The 12,999-nt window shown below is 38.3% G+C and overlaps 1 protein-coding gene across 1 annotated transcript; it reads left to right on the forward strand.

Annotated features, from left to right (window-relative positions):
• The first annotated feature begins 1,422 nt into the window (after nucleotides 1-1,422).
• TMPRSS12 (transmembrane serine protease 12) lies at nucleotides 1,423-12,543 on the forward strand. Its single transcript, XM_084256123.1, has 5 exons — nucleotides 1,423-2,007; nucleotides 2,557-2,792; nucleotides 6,579-6,847; nucleotides 9,504-9,646; nucleotides 12,105-12,543. Exons 1-5 carry the CDS (start codon nucleotides 1,735-1,737, stop codon nucleotides 12,348-12,350), a joined length of 1,167 nt encoding a protein of 388 aa, XP_084112249.1. The 5' UTR covers nucleotides 1,423-1,734; the 3' UTR covers nucleotides 12,351-12,543.
• The last annotated feature ends 456 nt before the right edge of the window (nucleotides 12,544-12,999 follow it).

Genomic DNA, 12,999 nt, shown 5'->3' on the forward strand with positions numbered 1-12,999 from the left:
CTCCCGGCACCCCTGCCTGCTGTGTGCCCAGTAAAATCCCAATAAAAGTCTGCAAAAGCCACTGAGGGCTCCAGGACTCTCTTCTCCTTACCCTGTCTGCTCGGATCATAGAATACCTGCACTGTGCCATTCCTGCCGCTACAGCTGGACAATCAGCCCTCAGGTTGTAGGCATACTACCATGTATCCAAAAACCTTATTAAATGGCTCTGCAAAAGGGAAGATTCTGGACTCAATACAGAATCAATTCAAATACATAAACAGGAAAAACTTTCAACTTAGTTTTTTCTCTTACATATCCTGATTAAAAAAAAAAAAAGGCATGGGTTCTCCTTTACCTCTGTAAGATAACAGAAAACAGTAAAAACAATAAAACTATTCATACATTGCTTTATTGTCTGCTACGGTTAATGTTATGTGTCAGTTTGACTAGGTTATACCATGCCCACATAGTTGGAAAAATAGGATGTTTCCAACAATGTTTGTGAGGGTGTTTTAAGAAAAGATTATCATTTAAATTTAACTGAATAAAGACCTCCTCCCTTGCCAACATGGAGTGATGTCATCCAATCCAATCCAGGGCCCAAATCAACAAAAATGAGGAACAGCATATTTTCCCTTTCTTCTAGAGCTGGGACATCCACCTCTCCTTCCCTCCCACATCCGAATTCCTAGTTCTCAGTCCTCAGGACTCCAGGACTCCCCCACTCTCCTGCTTCAGACTGTGACTTCATTATACCACTGACTTTCCTGGTTCTCCAGCTTGGAGATGGCACATCATGGGATTTCTCAGCATTCATAATTGCAGGAGCCAATTTTCACAGTAAATCTCTTGTATATCTCTTATGTATCCTATTGGTTCTGTTTCTCTGGAGATGAATAGATACATAGCCAATCCTCTGCTTGTGTTTTAGCCTATCCTGTCTTCACTACATCATCTTCTCCTTGGTCTCCCCCTCATAATCTAGGCCCAAGCTCACATCCTCTCCGACGGGGAGAGCCTTCCCAGACCGTCATAACCCACACCAACCCCTTGTGTCTGAGTTGGTATTTGGCTTAGGTATCAACCATAAACCAGAGACACACTGGGGGAGAGGGGCTAGGGAGGGAGTAGGCTCAAAACAGTGGTGGGAGTGGGAATTGTATGGGGACTATAACCCAGATGAAAATGCATACATTGTGCAAAAATGAAAAATGATGTGAAAAATATATATAAAAGTTAGGGCCTCCCTGGTGGCGCAGGCAGTTGAGCGCAGCGCTGTGAGGCTGTCCGCAGCCTCTGCAGTGCCGGTTAGATCCCTGCCGGCCTCGGAGCAGCCCACATGGCGAGCAGACCTCTCCGGTCTCGCCCGCTGCTCCCCTCAGCGGTGTATTTCGTCAGTCTGCCTGTTCTGTTCCCCGCTCTGTCTCTCACCCCCCGCATCTCTGGCCTGTACCCCAGCTCTTGCATGCATAAATAAATCTTTAAAAAAATAAATAAAATTTTAAAAATAATAAAACTTTTAAAAATAATAATAAATTGAAAAGTACGTCTAACTTCAGCAGCGCGGGAAGGCCAGACTCACCCCAAGCCCCGCCAGCCTCCAGGCCTCTCCCTTCGTCCCGCGGACCCCACGGCGCACCTCAAGCACCTCACGCACCTCACGCACCTCACGCACCTCGGCGCCCGGCCGCGCGTCACCAGGCCACGTGCCAGGCGGGAACTCGCCGCCATCTTGCGCACACGAGTCCCGACATGGGCCCGGGGCTCCTGAGCGCCGCGCTGGTGTTTGTGGGGACCTCGCTCCTGTACGCGGAACTCCCCCCGCTGCCCGAAAGGAGCGGGGGTGCACCTGCCCGGGGACAGGCCGGTGGCCCCGGGGAGGCCAAGGCCCCGCCGAGCGGCGTGAACGGATCCGCCCAGAAAGGGGAAGAGCTGGTCTCCAAGGGCAGTGTCTGCTCATTCCTCTCTTTGGCCAGCCCTCGCGCCTTTCCCCCGCTTCTATGGCATTTAATTTGGGTCCTCCCCGTGCGTTGTGCCTGTCGTCTTTAAAACTACCCGGCTGTCCCGCTGTGACGGGAGGCGGAGGAGGAGGAGGGCCGGTGGTGGCGCCGTGCGGTCGTGGTAGTAAGAGCACCGCGCGTGGTGGGGGCGTCTGTGTGGGCGCCTCCATAGGCTGAGGTTCGTCGTTCCTGTTAAACACAGTTCATTGACATTCGGGGTGGAAAGTTATTAGGCGATCTTTTATTAGTAAGGGTGAAATTTTCACCTTGATTCACCACGCCCAGAGTCATGACTCGCCATTTAGCGCAAGGAGGAACGTGATACCTGGCCAGAGAAACCTCTCTCAGTGTAAAACTTTTGGGGAAAATACAGTTGTAAAACCGAGGGGAACTGCGTCAATTGAATCTCTTCCTATCTGTAAGTAACGGGGCCACGTCTGTCTCAACCTTCCTTTAAGGTTTATCTCAAAATATGGGCCTTCTATAGGTGTCCTGCCTACTTTATCAGTTTTTAAAACAAGGATTTAGCAGGTTATGATTGTGTATTAAGACTAGGAAATAATACATATAGTAGATGTTCAGACGTCTAATCATTTTTTATTTTTTATTTTTAGCTTGTGGAACAGCACCGCTTATGAATGTGTTAAAAGGGTCTCGGATTATAGGGGGCTCAGAAGCTCCAATTGGTTCATGGCCATGGATAGTCAGCCTGCAAATTCAGTCTGGCAGGACTCTCGTTCATATATGTGGAGGCAGCATAGTGAAAGAAAGGTGGATCCTCACAGCTGCTCACTGCATTAAAGACACCAAGTATGTATCTAGAATACAACTCTCATTTTATTCTCCTAGGGGTTATTTTGATGTGGTAAAGGCCCATCTCTCTTCAACCATGTTCAGTTAAACCCTATTTGTAAGTATTGAAATTTGAACAAATACTATTTTATTTTGGATTTTTTCCAACCATTTAAAAGTGTAAAAAAGTTCTTTGTTTATGGGCTAGTAGAAAAGCAGGTGACAAACTGGATCTGGCCTGTGGATTAGAGTTTGTTGGACCTTATTTGAAATAATTAAGTCTTTCTTTTAGCTTTTAAAATTATTATATTATAACCACGTGTTTGTATTTCTTACCATTAGAGTAAGTTCTTTGAAGACAAGGACTACATCTTTTATTTGATATTGCTGGTATTAATGTAGGACTTGACCTACTTTATAGGAAACAATATTTGTTGAGTCTGCAGGTAATGTTAGTTTGGGAGAAATAGGAATCATCACAGAATGAAACAAAATCATACAAAGATGTAAGATAAATCCTCTAGGAAACATGGTTCCTGTAATTCAGTCTCCATTAACAATTTAACTTTTAAGAGAATTTAACTTTTTTTTAAAGATTTATTTATTTATACAAGAACTGGAGTACAGCCCAGAGGAGTGGGAGGGTGAGAGAATTCACCAGACATAGAGCGGGGAGCAGAACAGGCAGATGCCTGAAAACACTGCTGAGGGGAGCAGCGGGCGAGCCAGGAGAGGTCTGCCATGCCATGTGGGTATCTCCCTCGCCAATGGGGAAACAAACCTGTACTGCAAAAGCTGTGGATAGCGTCACAGCGCTGTGCTCAACCCGCTGAGCCACTGGGGAGGCCCGAGAATTTAACTTTTAACAGCTATCTTGGAGAAGACTGAAAAGACTTTAAGACTAACAATTTCAAAATTCAGATGGGGACGACTAGCTTTATGGTGTACATAAGGCTTTAATCTGTGCACTGCATTTTAAAACATGCAATTCAGTTTTATAAACTAGCCTTTTGAGGACTAGAGATTAGAAAAATGGGAAATATTAAGGTATAAACCAAGAAAAAGATTTAGGAAAAAAGTTTCAGCGTTAGCAATCAATTCTGTTCTTCCCAGGGTGGATGCTTTATGACTCTTTTCTGACATACTGGCTGAAAAATGGCTTTCAGCAGTTTTCAGATCTTAACCTGAGGGAGGAAAGACCTGCTGGGTATGATATGAAGATTTTTTGAAAAGCTCTTCTCTCATATTATTAAATCCTAACATTCCTGACATTGCACTTTACTGGTTTGCTGCTTTGATGCAGTGTGGAGAACAGTAAGTTTGGAGTAGGGAGACCTGCATTCTAGACCTCCCTTGCAGGTTCCCCAACCTACTAGACATAAGACCTTTATTAAATAATATGACTTTGTTGTATTGTCATAGAACCTTGGATTTCAAAAAGACATTTTAAAATTTTAGCTCCATTATCTGCCCTTTGTATTAATTCACATATTATTGGATGTTACTCTCTTATCAAATACATGATTTACAGATATTTTCTCCCATTCTGTGTCTTGCCTTTTTACTTTCTTGATGCTCTTCTGAACTCTCTATTATTTCCCACTGGTGTAATGTCTGGCGTTGTACTAGGACCACACTGTTTGACTACTATAGCTTCAAGTAAGTTTTGAAACCAGGAAACAGAGTCCTCTACCTCATTTTTATTCCCCCAAGGTTATTTTGATTATTTGGGGTTACTTGACATGATATGTAAATTTTAGGACACCTTTCTCTATTTCTGAAAAAAAAAAAATCATTGGGATTTTTATAGGGGTTGCATTGAATATGTAGATGACTTTGGGGAGTGCTGTCTTAACAATATTAAGCAATCTTTCTGATCCATGAATAGGGAGTGTCTTTCCATTTGTCTATGTTCTTTAATTTCTTTCAGCAATGTTTTGTAGTTTTCAGTGTATACAATATGTTGGGGTTTGTTTTTTTTTTTAATCTTATGGTCTGAGTATAAATTGAAGCAAGTAATAGGACCTGAGTATGTTTGGAAAAGAAAAAATGCCATTATTTCAAAGAAGCTTAAAGCAGTGCATTAAAGCAAAATATGTCATGATAGATTTTCATTTGATGTTGCTTTATGTTAATGAGAGTTGGATTAAACTTTTTGTTACTATTATTGATGAAATTCATATGGAATCACCAAAAACCCCAAATAGCCAAAACTCTCCTGAAAAAAAAAGAAGGGAATGGAGGCATCACACTCCCAGACTTCAAACTATACTACAAAGCCATAATCATCAAAACTGCATGGTATTGGAACAAGAACAGACATACAGACCAATGGAATTGAATAGAAAATCCAGAAATAAACCCACAGATGTATGGTCAACTAATCTTTGACAAAGGAGCAAAGACTGCAATGGAGCAAAGAAAGTTTGTTCAATAAATGGTGCTGGGAAAACTGGGTCACTACATGCAAAAGAATGAAGCTTGACCACTACCTCACACCATACACAAAAATCAACTCAAAATGGATTAAAGAACTAGACTTAAGACCTGAAGCCATAAAGTACATAGAAGGAAATATAGGCGAAACACTACGTGATATTCACATCAAAGACATCTTTACAGACACATCACCCAAAGCAGTGATAGTGAAGGCAAAGATAAACAGCTGGGACTACATCAAATTAAAGAGCTTCTGCACAGCAAAAGAGGCAATAACAAAAACAAAGAGAAACCCCACCAACTGGGAGAACATTTTTGCACACAACACTAATGATAAGGACTGATCACAAAAATAAAGAAAATAATCCAGTCAAAAAATGGGCAGAAGAGCTAAAAGGAAACTTCTCTGAAGAGGAAATGCAAATGACCAACAGGCATATGAAAAAATGTTCAACATCACTTGTAATCAGGGAAATGCAAATCAAAACTACCATGAGATACCACCTTACACCAGTGAGAATGGCACATATTAAAAAAACTAGCAACAACAAATGTTGGCGAGGATGTGGAGAAAAAGGAACTCTCCTGCACTGTTGGTGGGAGTGCAAACTGGTCCAACCACTATGGAAAGCTGTATGGAGATTTCTGGACCTACTAAACATAGAGCTTCCATATGATCCAGCAATTCCACTCCTAGGTATTTACCCAAAGGACACAGAAACATCAATTCCAAAGAGCACCTGCACCCCTATGTTTATAGCAGCACTATTTATAATAGCTAAGCTTTGGAAACAACCCAAATGCCCAAAAATAGATGACTGGATCAAGAAGATGTGGTGTATATATATATATATATATATATATATATATATATATATATATATATACCATGGAATATTACTCAGCATTCAAAAAAGATAAACACATGCCATTTGCAGCAACATGGATGGCGCTGGAAGGGATCATGCTCAGCAAAATAAGCCAGAAAGAAAAAGAAAAATACCGGATGGTCTCACTCATAGCAGGAATCTAGTAAACTTAAATAAGGGACCAGGAAAATGAATAACTATAAGAAAGTGAAAATCAAAATCAACAAAAAACTATGAACCAGAGACACTTTATGGGGGGTAGGGGGTGGGAGGGGAGGGATTGGGGTCTAAATAAACAAAATAAGGGGGTTGCAATTGTATGGGGAATATAAAAATAAAATTTATTAAAAAAATAAAATACTGTGCTATATAATTTGATTTCAATAAAAAAACTTACTGTTACTAATCTAACATGAGAAAAACAAAAGATAGTGGGAGATTAAGAGTAGCTACTTAGTTAAATAGCATGTTTCTAAAAACATTTATTCTCTTTCAGCAATCCTTTGCTATGGAGAGTTGTGATTGGAACTAATAATATAGGTGGGAGACTGCCACAAACCAAGAAGATGAAAGTTAAAGCCATCATTATCCACCCAGCCTTCAATTTGCAATCTTATTTCAGTGATATTGCACTTTTTCATTTAAAAAAAGCAGTGAGATATAATGACTATATTCAGCCTATTTGTCTACCATTTGATGTTTTTCAAAACTTGAACCAAAGCACAAAGTGTTTTATAAGTGGCTGGGGAAGAACAAAAGAAGAAGGTAATTATAGCCTGAATTTTATTGATTAAAACATTCCTTATTATTGGCAGAGGGTAAATATTTTATATATTTCTTTACCTCTTTATATCATGAATTTGAAAAATAGATTCTATATGAATTAGTGAATAGGAAATGCCTTTTTTGGTCTGTGAATAGTATTTTCTTCCTTGGGGGAAAGACAAAATTTATCTTCTAAGACATAAATAGAATTTTTTCTGATTTCATGCCAAGACACTTGAACATTTAGACATTCTCAGAGAAAATGATTTCAAACATTACTGTAGTTTCTGAGACTCATGGGTAATGGAGTGTTGCAAATCCTGAACAATAACCTCTGGCTCTGAGGAATCAGATTTTTAAGTTTGGCTCTGTCTTTCCCTAAAAATAGATCTCTCTTATGATCCAGCAATTACACTCCTACATATCTACCCAAAAAGTGCAATAACACCAATTCAAAAGGCTATATGCATTCCTGTAGTCATTGCAGCCCTATTTACAAGCTTTGGAGACAACCTAAGTGTCCCAAACAGATCAGTGATCAGGAAGATGTGGGTTATGAACACAGTGGAATACCACTCAGCTGTTATCAAAGGTAAACTCTTGCCATTTGTGACAACCTGGGTAGAACTGGAGGGGATAATACTAGGTAAACTAAGTCAGAGGAGAAAGACAACTATTAGATCGTTTCACTAACATGCAGAATATAGAGAAACAAAACAAAGATCAGACAAAAACAAACCCTCTAAGTCTGATTGTAAAATTGAGGCTACCAGAGAGTTAATGTGAGGGCGGAGAACAAAGACAGGAGGTGGCCAGTGAACTATAATGGAGGACTCTGGGCGCCTGGGTAAGGGTGAGGTGAGGTAACATACTCTGAAGGTGGCCATCCTGTACCTCTGGACCATTTACAAAGGTGTAAACCAGTGTTACCTCGATTAGAAAAAAAAGATCATCTCTGTAAGTGTTAAAAATGCACAACAGTATACACATAGAATTTCCTTAACCTGGTTAAGATTATCTACCTCCAAACTGCAAACATCATTATTACAGAAAACAACTTCCTTTAAAATAAGAAATCCTTTCCCCTACCATCACCACCTTGATTCAAGATTGTGGTTGAGATTACAGAATGTACAGTAACACTAAAAAAAAAAAAAATGCAAAATACATACAACTAGAAAGGTAATAACAAAACACTCATTATTCATGGGTAATATGATGGCTCTAAGAAACATCTGTCTAGGAATGTGAATGCCATTAGTACATACTGCGTTTCTGTTTCCTTATTCCTGTTCTCTCTGCATGGTGACTTCACGCTCTCAGAATGCTTGTCCTCGTGAGGCTGGAACTGTGGCTACAGGCAGCTTTGAACTTAGAGCTGAACGTCATGTGACTAGCTGGCAGCTTCATTTAAAAAAATGCTTCATTTAAAAAATGTAGGATCACCCCTGGACCAATCTCAGCAGGAGGATGGGATTCTGTGAATGGAGAAGCTGAATTACTTGCTATCTAGAGTCAAAGGAACAATGTCTATTACTAGAGAAGTTGGGAAAGGATGCAGGGCACACAAAATACTCAGCCACCACATGTGACAACTCTGAGACAAGCTGATGGGATCAGATGCTGTTGGCTTAGTAGCTTTTCTATGGATTAATTTTCACAATACTCTGTATTCTAATGGTTCCTTGTGTTTTTGTATATTAAACCACTTTATATTCAAGAATTAGCAGAGAAGTTAGTGTTATACATTAAATCTCTTTTATTTTCATGTTGACCATCTTTGAAGGCTTCATATCATGGGAAAATTTAGTAGAAATTATTTACAACTTAAAACATAAGATTGATTTCTTCTGCCTTTTCTGTTCTCTATTCTGTCTCTGGTGAATCCTCTTACCCCCCACATCTCTGGCCTACACCCCAGTTCTTGTATGCATACATAAAAATAAATCTTTGCAAAAAACCCATAAGATTGATCTCAATATTTACCTCTTTAAGCTTTAATAATTTTGATATAGGTTTATTTTGTAAAAACTACAGATCCTTGGGCCTCCCCAGTGGCACAGTGTGTTGAGCGCAGTGCTGTGGAGCTGTCTGCAGCCCTGGCAGCACAGGTTCGATTCCCAGCCGGCCAGGGAGATACCCATATGGCGTAGCAGACCTCTCCTGTCTCTCCCACTGCTCCCCTCAGCAGTGTATTTCGGTCTGTTTGCCTGTTCTACTCCCCACTCTGTCTCTGGTGAATCCTCTCACCCTCCCGTGCCTCTGGCCTGTCTATACCCCAGTTCTTGTATGAAAAATAAATAAATCTTAAAAAAAAAAAAACCCACTATAGATCCTTTTGTGAGTCCTTCAAGAAATAAATGAGCAAAAATAGCAGAAATAACTAGAAACTCCAATTATTTAGAGATAACTATAAATAAAATTTTGGTGAACACACTTTCACAGTCTTCCTAGGTATACATATATACCTATATGGATGCAATGTTATGTAACTGTTGAATCAGTCACTTTGGAAAGAAAACCTATTAAATATGAATACTTTGGGCTTTTTTTATTGAAGTGATGTTGGTTTGCAACACTGTAAAAAATGAGCATTATAAATCAGTCAAAAAGGCCTGTTCTCCAAAATAATCTATTGATATTTTTTTGTTAATAGGTAATGTTACAAATATGTTACAGGTAGCAGAAGTGCATTATATTTCTCGAAACATTTGTAATTCTGCGAAGAGTTATGGGGGAATAATTCCTGACACTTCGTTTTGTGCAGGTGATGAAGAAGGAGCTTTTGACACTTGCAGGGTAAGACCAAGTAATTTTCCTTAGAAATATTTTCTAAAGTCACCAGATCTTGAACAAGGTCTTATTGACGACTTTCTGGTGAAGTCTTGATTATCAAGGCTAAAAGTACTAAAATTCTTTTTTTCCCCCGTTTATTCCAACAATCCAAATCCTCTAGATTTCCTGATTCCTTGGTTTCCATAATCATGGTCAACCTTCAACAAAATTTGCCTTGAATCTTTTTTTTTTTCCTTTCTGTGACCCCTTTTTTGAGTTGTAATTTCCATACATACAATTCACTCACTTAAGGTATACAACTCAGTGGTTTGTTGTTTTTTTCCCAGTATATTTATAAAACATACAACCATCTCTACAATCCAATTTTAGTACACTTTGTCAACCTTAAAAATGACCTGCATGCATTAGGAATCACTGCCCTTAGCCTATTCTTGAAATTTTATATGAATGGAACCATTCAATATATGGATTATTTCACTTAACATACTGTTTTCAAGGTTCATTCATATTGTAATTTGTGTTAATATTTTACTCATTTTATTGGCAAATAATATACCATTGTATGGAAGTGTCACACTTTATTCAACCACCAATTAGTTGATGTGTATTTGGACCACTTCTCCTTTGGGGCTGTTATGAGTAATGTTGCTGGAAACGTTGTGTGTGTATTTTTATGTGTGGGTGTGTCCTTATTTCTCTTGGAAATTTCACCTGAGTTGAACTGCTGAGTCAATACTTAACATTCTGAAGAACTTCCAGACTATATTCCAAAGTGACTGCTCCAGTTTATTTTCTCACCAGCAATGTATGAGGTTCTAATTTCTCCACATCCTTGTCAACACTTGTTATTGTCTTTTTGATTATAGCCATCCTTGTGGGTTCATGAAGTGCTATCTAATTATCATTGTAATTTGCATTTCCCTAATGATGAACGATGTTGAGCATTTTTGCATGTGCTTGTTACTATGTCTACTAGTCATTTATTTTTCTTTAGAGATATCCAAATCCTTTGCCCATTTCAAAATTATTTATCTTTTTATTAGAAACTCACAGTATTATTTATATAATCTGGATACAAGCCCTTCCTAGATCTATGATTAGCAAATATTAAAATATTAAAATATTCTGTTTAATATTTTCTTTCTTTTAATATTTTGTGATTGACTATTGACTCTTTTTGTTCTCCTGATGTTATAATTTGTAGCACAAAAGGTTTCGATTTTTTTTATGAAGTCCAGTTTCTATTTTATTTTCTCTCATGCTTTTTGTGTCTTTTTTCATTTTTATTTTCTTTTTTTACTTCTGAATTTATCAGAAGTAAACAGTGTCTCATGCGGTGATCTTTGCCTACTTATTCTGATGTCTGAAATCCAGAGTTTATCTTTCTGTGTCCTTTTCCGTAATAATCTTGCTGAGTAAAACAGCAAAGAATCCAATTCAATTTCATTGCATTCATAAGTGCATTCTCATCATCAAAAAATAATTATGCAATGCCTTCCTTCTCTAGAGAATTAGAACCACCTGAGAAACATACTCTAATCTTTAGGCACAGAAGCAGTTATCTCAGTGTCCTGGTGGTTTCTGGTGATGAATAGTCCTTAAAAAATAATGTTGGTACATTAATAGTCTTGTAGAAACAATGACAGATTTGTTACTTCCTGTTATCCTCCATTAGCCAACGTTACCATTTAGATTCCCTATCTTACAAGATGCCCAATAACTTTTCTTCTAGCTAGAAAACCACACACACACACACACACATACACACAATCACGCTCACACACACACAGACACACCCCTAAACTAATCCATCCGGTATCTTTTATTCAATCAAACATTAATAATCCAGTCATTTATAAAACTAATTTTGGAGTACACCTTCATACCTTGATGTGTGTACATACTACACTTACCACCATTTAAGCTCCAGTGCCACTTCTTTCAGAGCCTAAGAGTTATTTTTGATGTGTTTTGCCAGCTTGTTTTCTCTGTTTTTTTTATTCCACAAATAAGTGAGACCATCTGGTAACTGTCTTTCATTTTCTGACTTCTTCACTTAGTTCCAAAAGGCATGTTTTCATCTTTTTAATAGCTGAGTAGTGTTTTATTCCTTAATACATCTTTGTACATAGCATTAGGTAATAGAAGTATCCTAAAAGACAAATTTACAGTATTTTGCACACTTCCTAAATTATATTTTTCCTGAGTAATTGTACCTAAAAAAAAAAAAAAAGGATTTATGGCTTTCTGGGTTCAAAATTGTACAAATAGAAGTTTATCCACCTGCTGTGTGATCCTCTTCCATGCCAGACTAAATACTTCTGAGTTGGAATATAAAATTCAAAATCTTTGGATTTTTGTAGGTATATTGAAATGTCTAATATGATTAATTTATTCCAACTTTACTGTTTCTTAAACACTACTAAAAGTAACTAACGCTATTTTGGGACTTTTTTGATAGGGTGATAGTGGTGGACCATTAATGTGCTACTTACCAGAACATAAGCGATTTTTTGTAATGGGAGTAACCAGTTACGGACACGGCTGTGGTCGAAAAGGTTTTCCTGGTGTGTATAGCGGGCCGGCCTTCTACCAAAAATGGCTGACAGAGCACCTCAACCTGGAAAGCAATGGCATAGCTAACATCCATGTTCTATTGGGACAGGTCCTTGTGTTCTTAAGTTCTGTTGTCTTACTAACTCCATAAAGAAATTCTGAAGAATATTTTTTATGGTGTCCCCCCATGTTCCATATAATGAAAATCATCTATTCTTTTTGCAAGTTATTGTCCACTTCAGAGTTTTCATGTGAACAATTTTGGAATAAAAGGATTGTGACATATTGTATATATGGTTATAAATTTGGCACTGAATCACATGCTTCTGGAGGTATCTGTTGCATTTAGAACACTTTCCTAGAGTTTGTATCAAATATTCACTTAAGTGCATACTTTGTATATAAATACCAAATGATAAAATTTATAATTGATTTGAAAGCTGTTCTTTTGTTAAATCAATAAAACTCTCCCTTTAAGTTTGATCTTATTTTATTCAAATTAATTTGTTTATATTACTCGTTTGAATTTCATGTTGTTTCTGGTTCTCAAAGCCTGTTTTGTTACCATACACTGAGGGCTGATTGCTTGGTCTGAGTCAAAAGACCAGACCACATTGAGAGTTTTATTACATGAACAAGAAAGGAGTCAAAACTTCCAAAGCACTGTTAGGATATTACGATGTTTATAGAAGCATTAGTGTTTGGACAGGGCAGTGACAGGGTAGAATGTCTGCAATCTTGGCTGCCCAGGCAGTGTAGTTTCATAACAGATCATGGATCACGTGTAGAAAATGGTGGTG

This window comes from Talpa europaea, assembly GCF_964194135.1.
Source record: "Talpa europaea genome assembly, chromosome: 15".
Lineage (NCBI taxonomy): Eukaryota > Metazoa > Chordata > Mammalia > Eulipotyphla > Talpidae > Talpa > Talpa europaea.

Coding starts and splice junctions, on each gene's coding strand:
- TMPRSS12 (XM_084256123.1), top strand. CDS start 1,735: ATGGGCCCGGGGCTCCTGAGCGCCGCGCTGGTGTTTGTGGGGACCTCG. Junction 2,008..2,556: donor ATTTAATTTGGGTCCTCCCC/GTGCGTTGTGCC, acceptor TACATATAGTAG/ATGTTCAGACGTCTAATCAT. Junction 9,647..12,104: donor GAGCTTTTGACACTTGCAGG/GTAAGACCAAGT, acceptor CTTTTTTGATAG/GGTGATAGTGGTGGACCATT.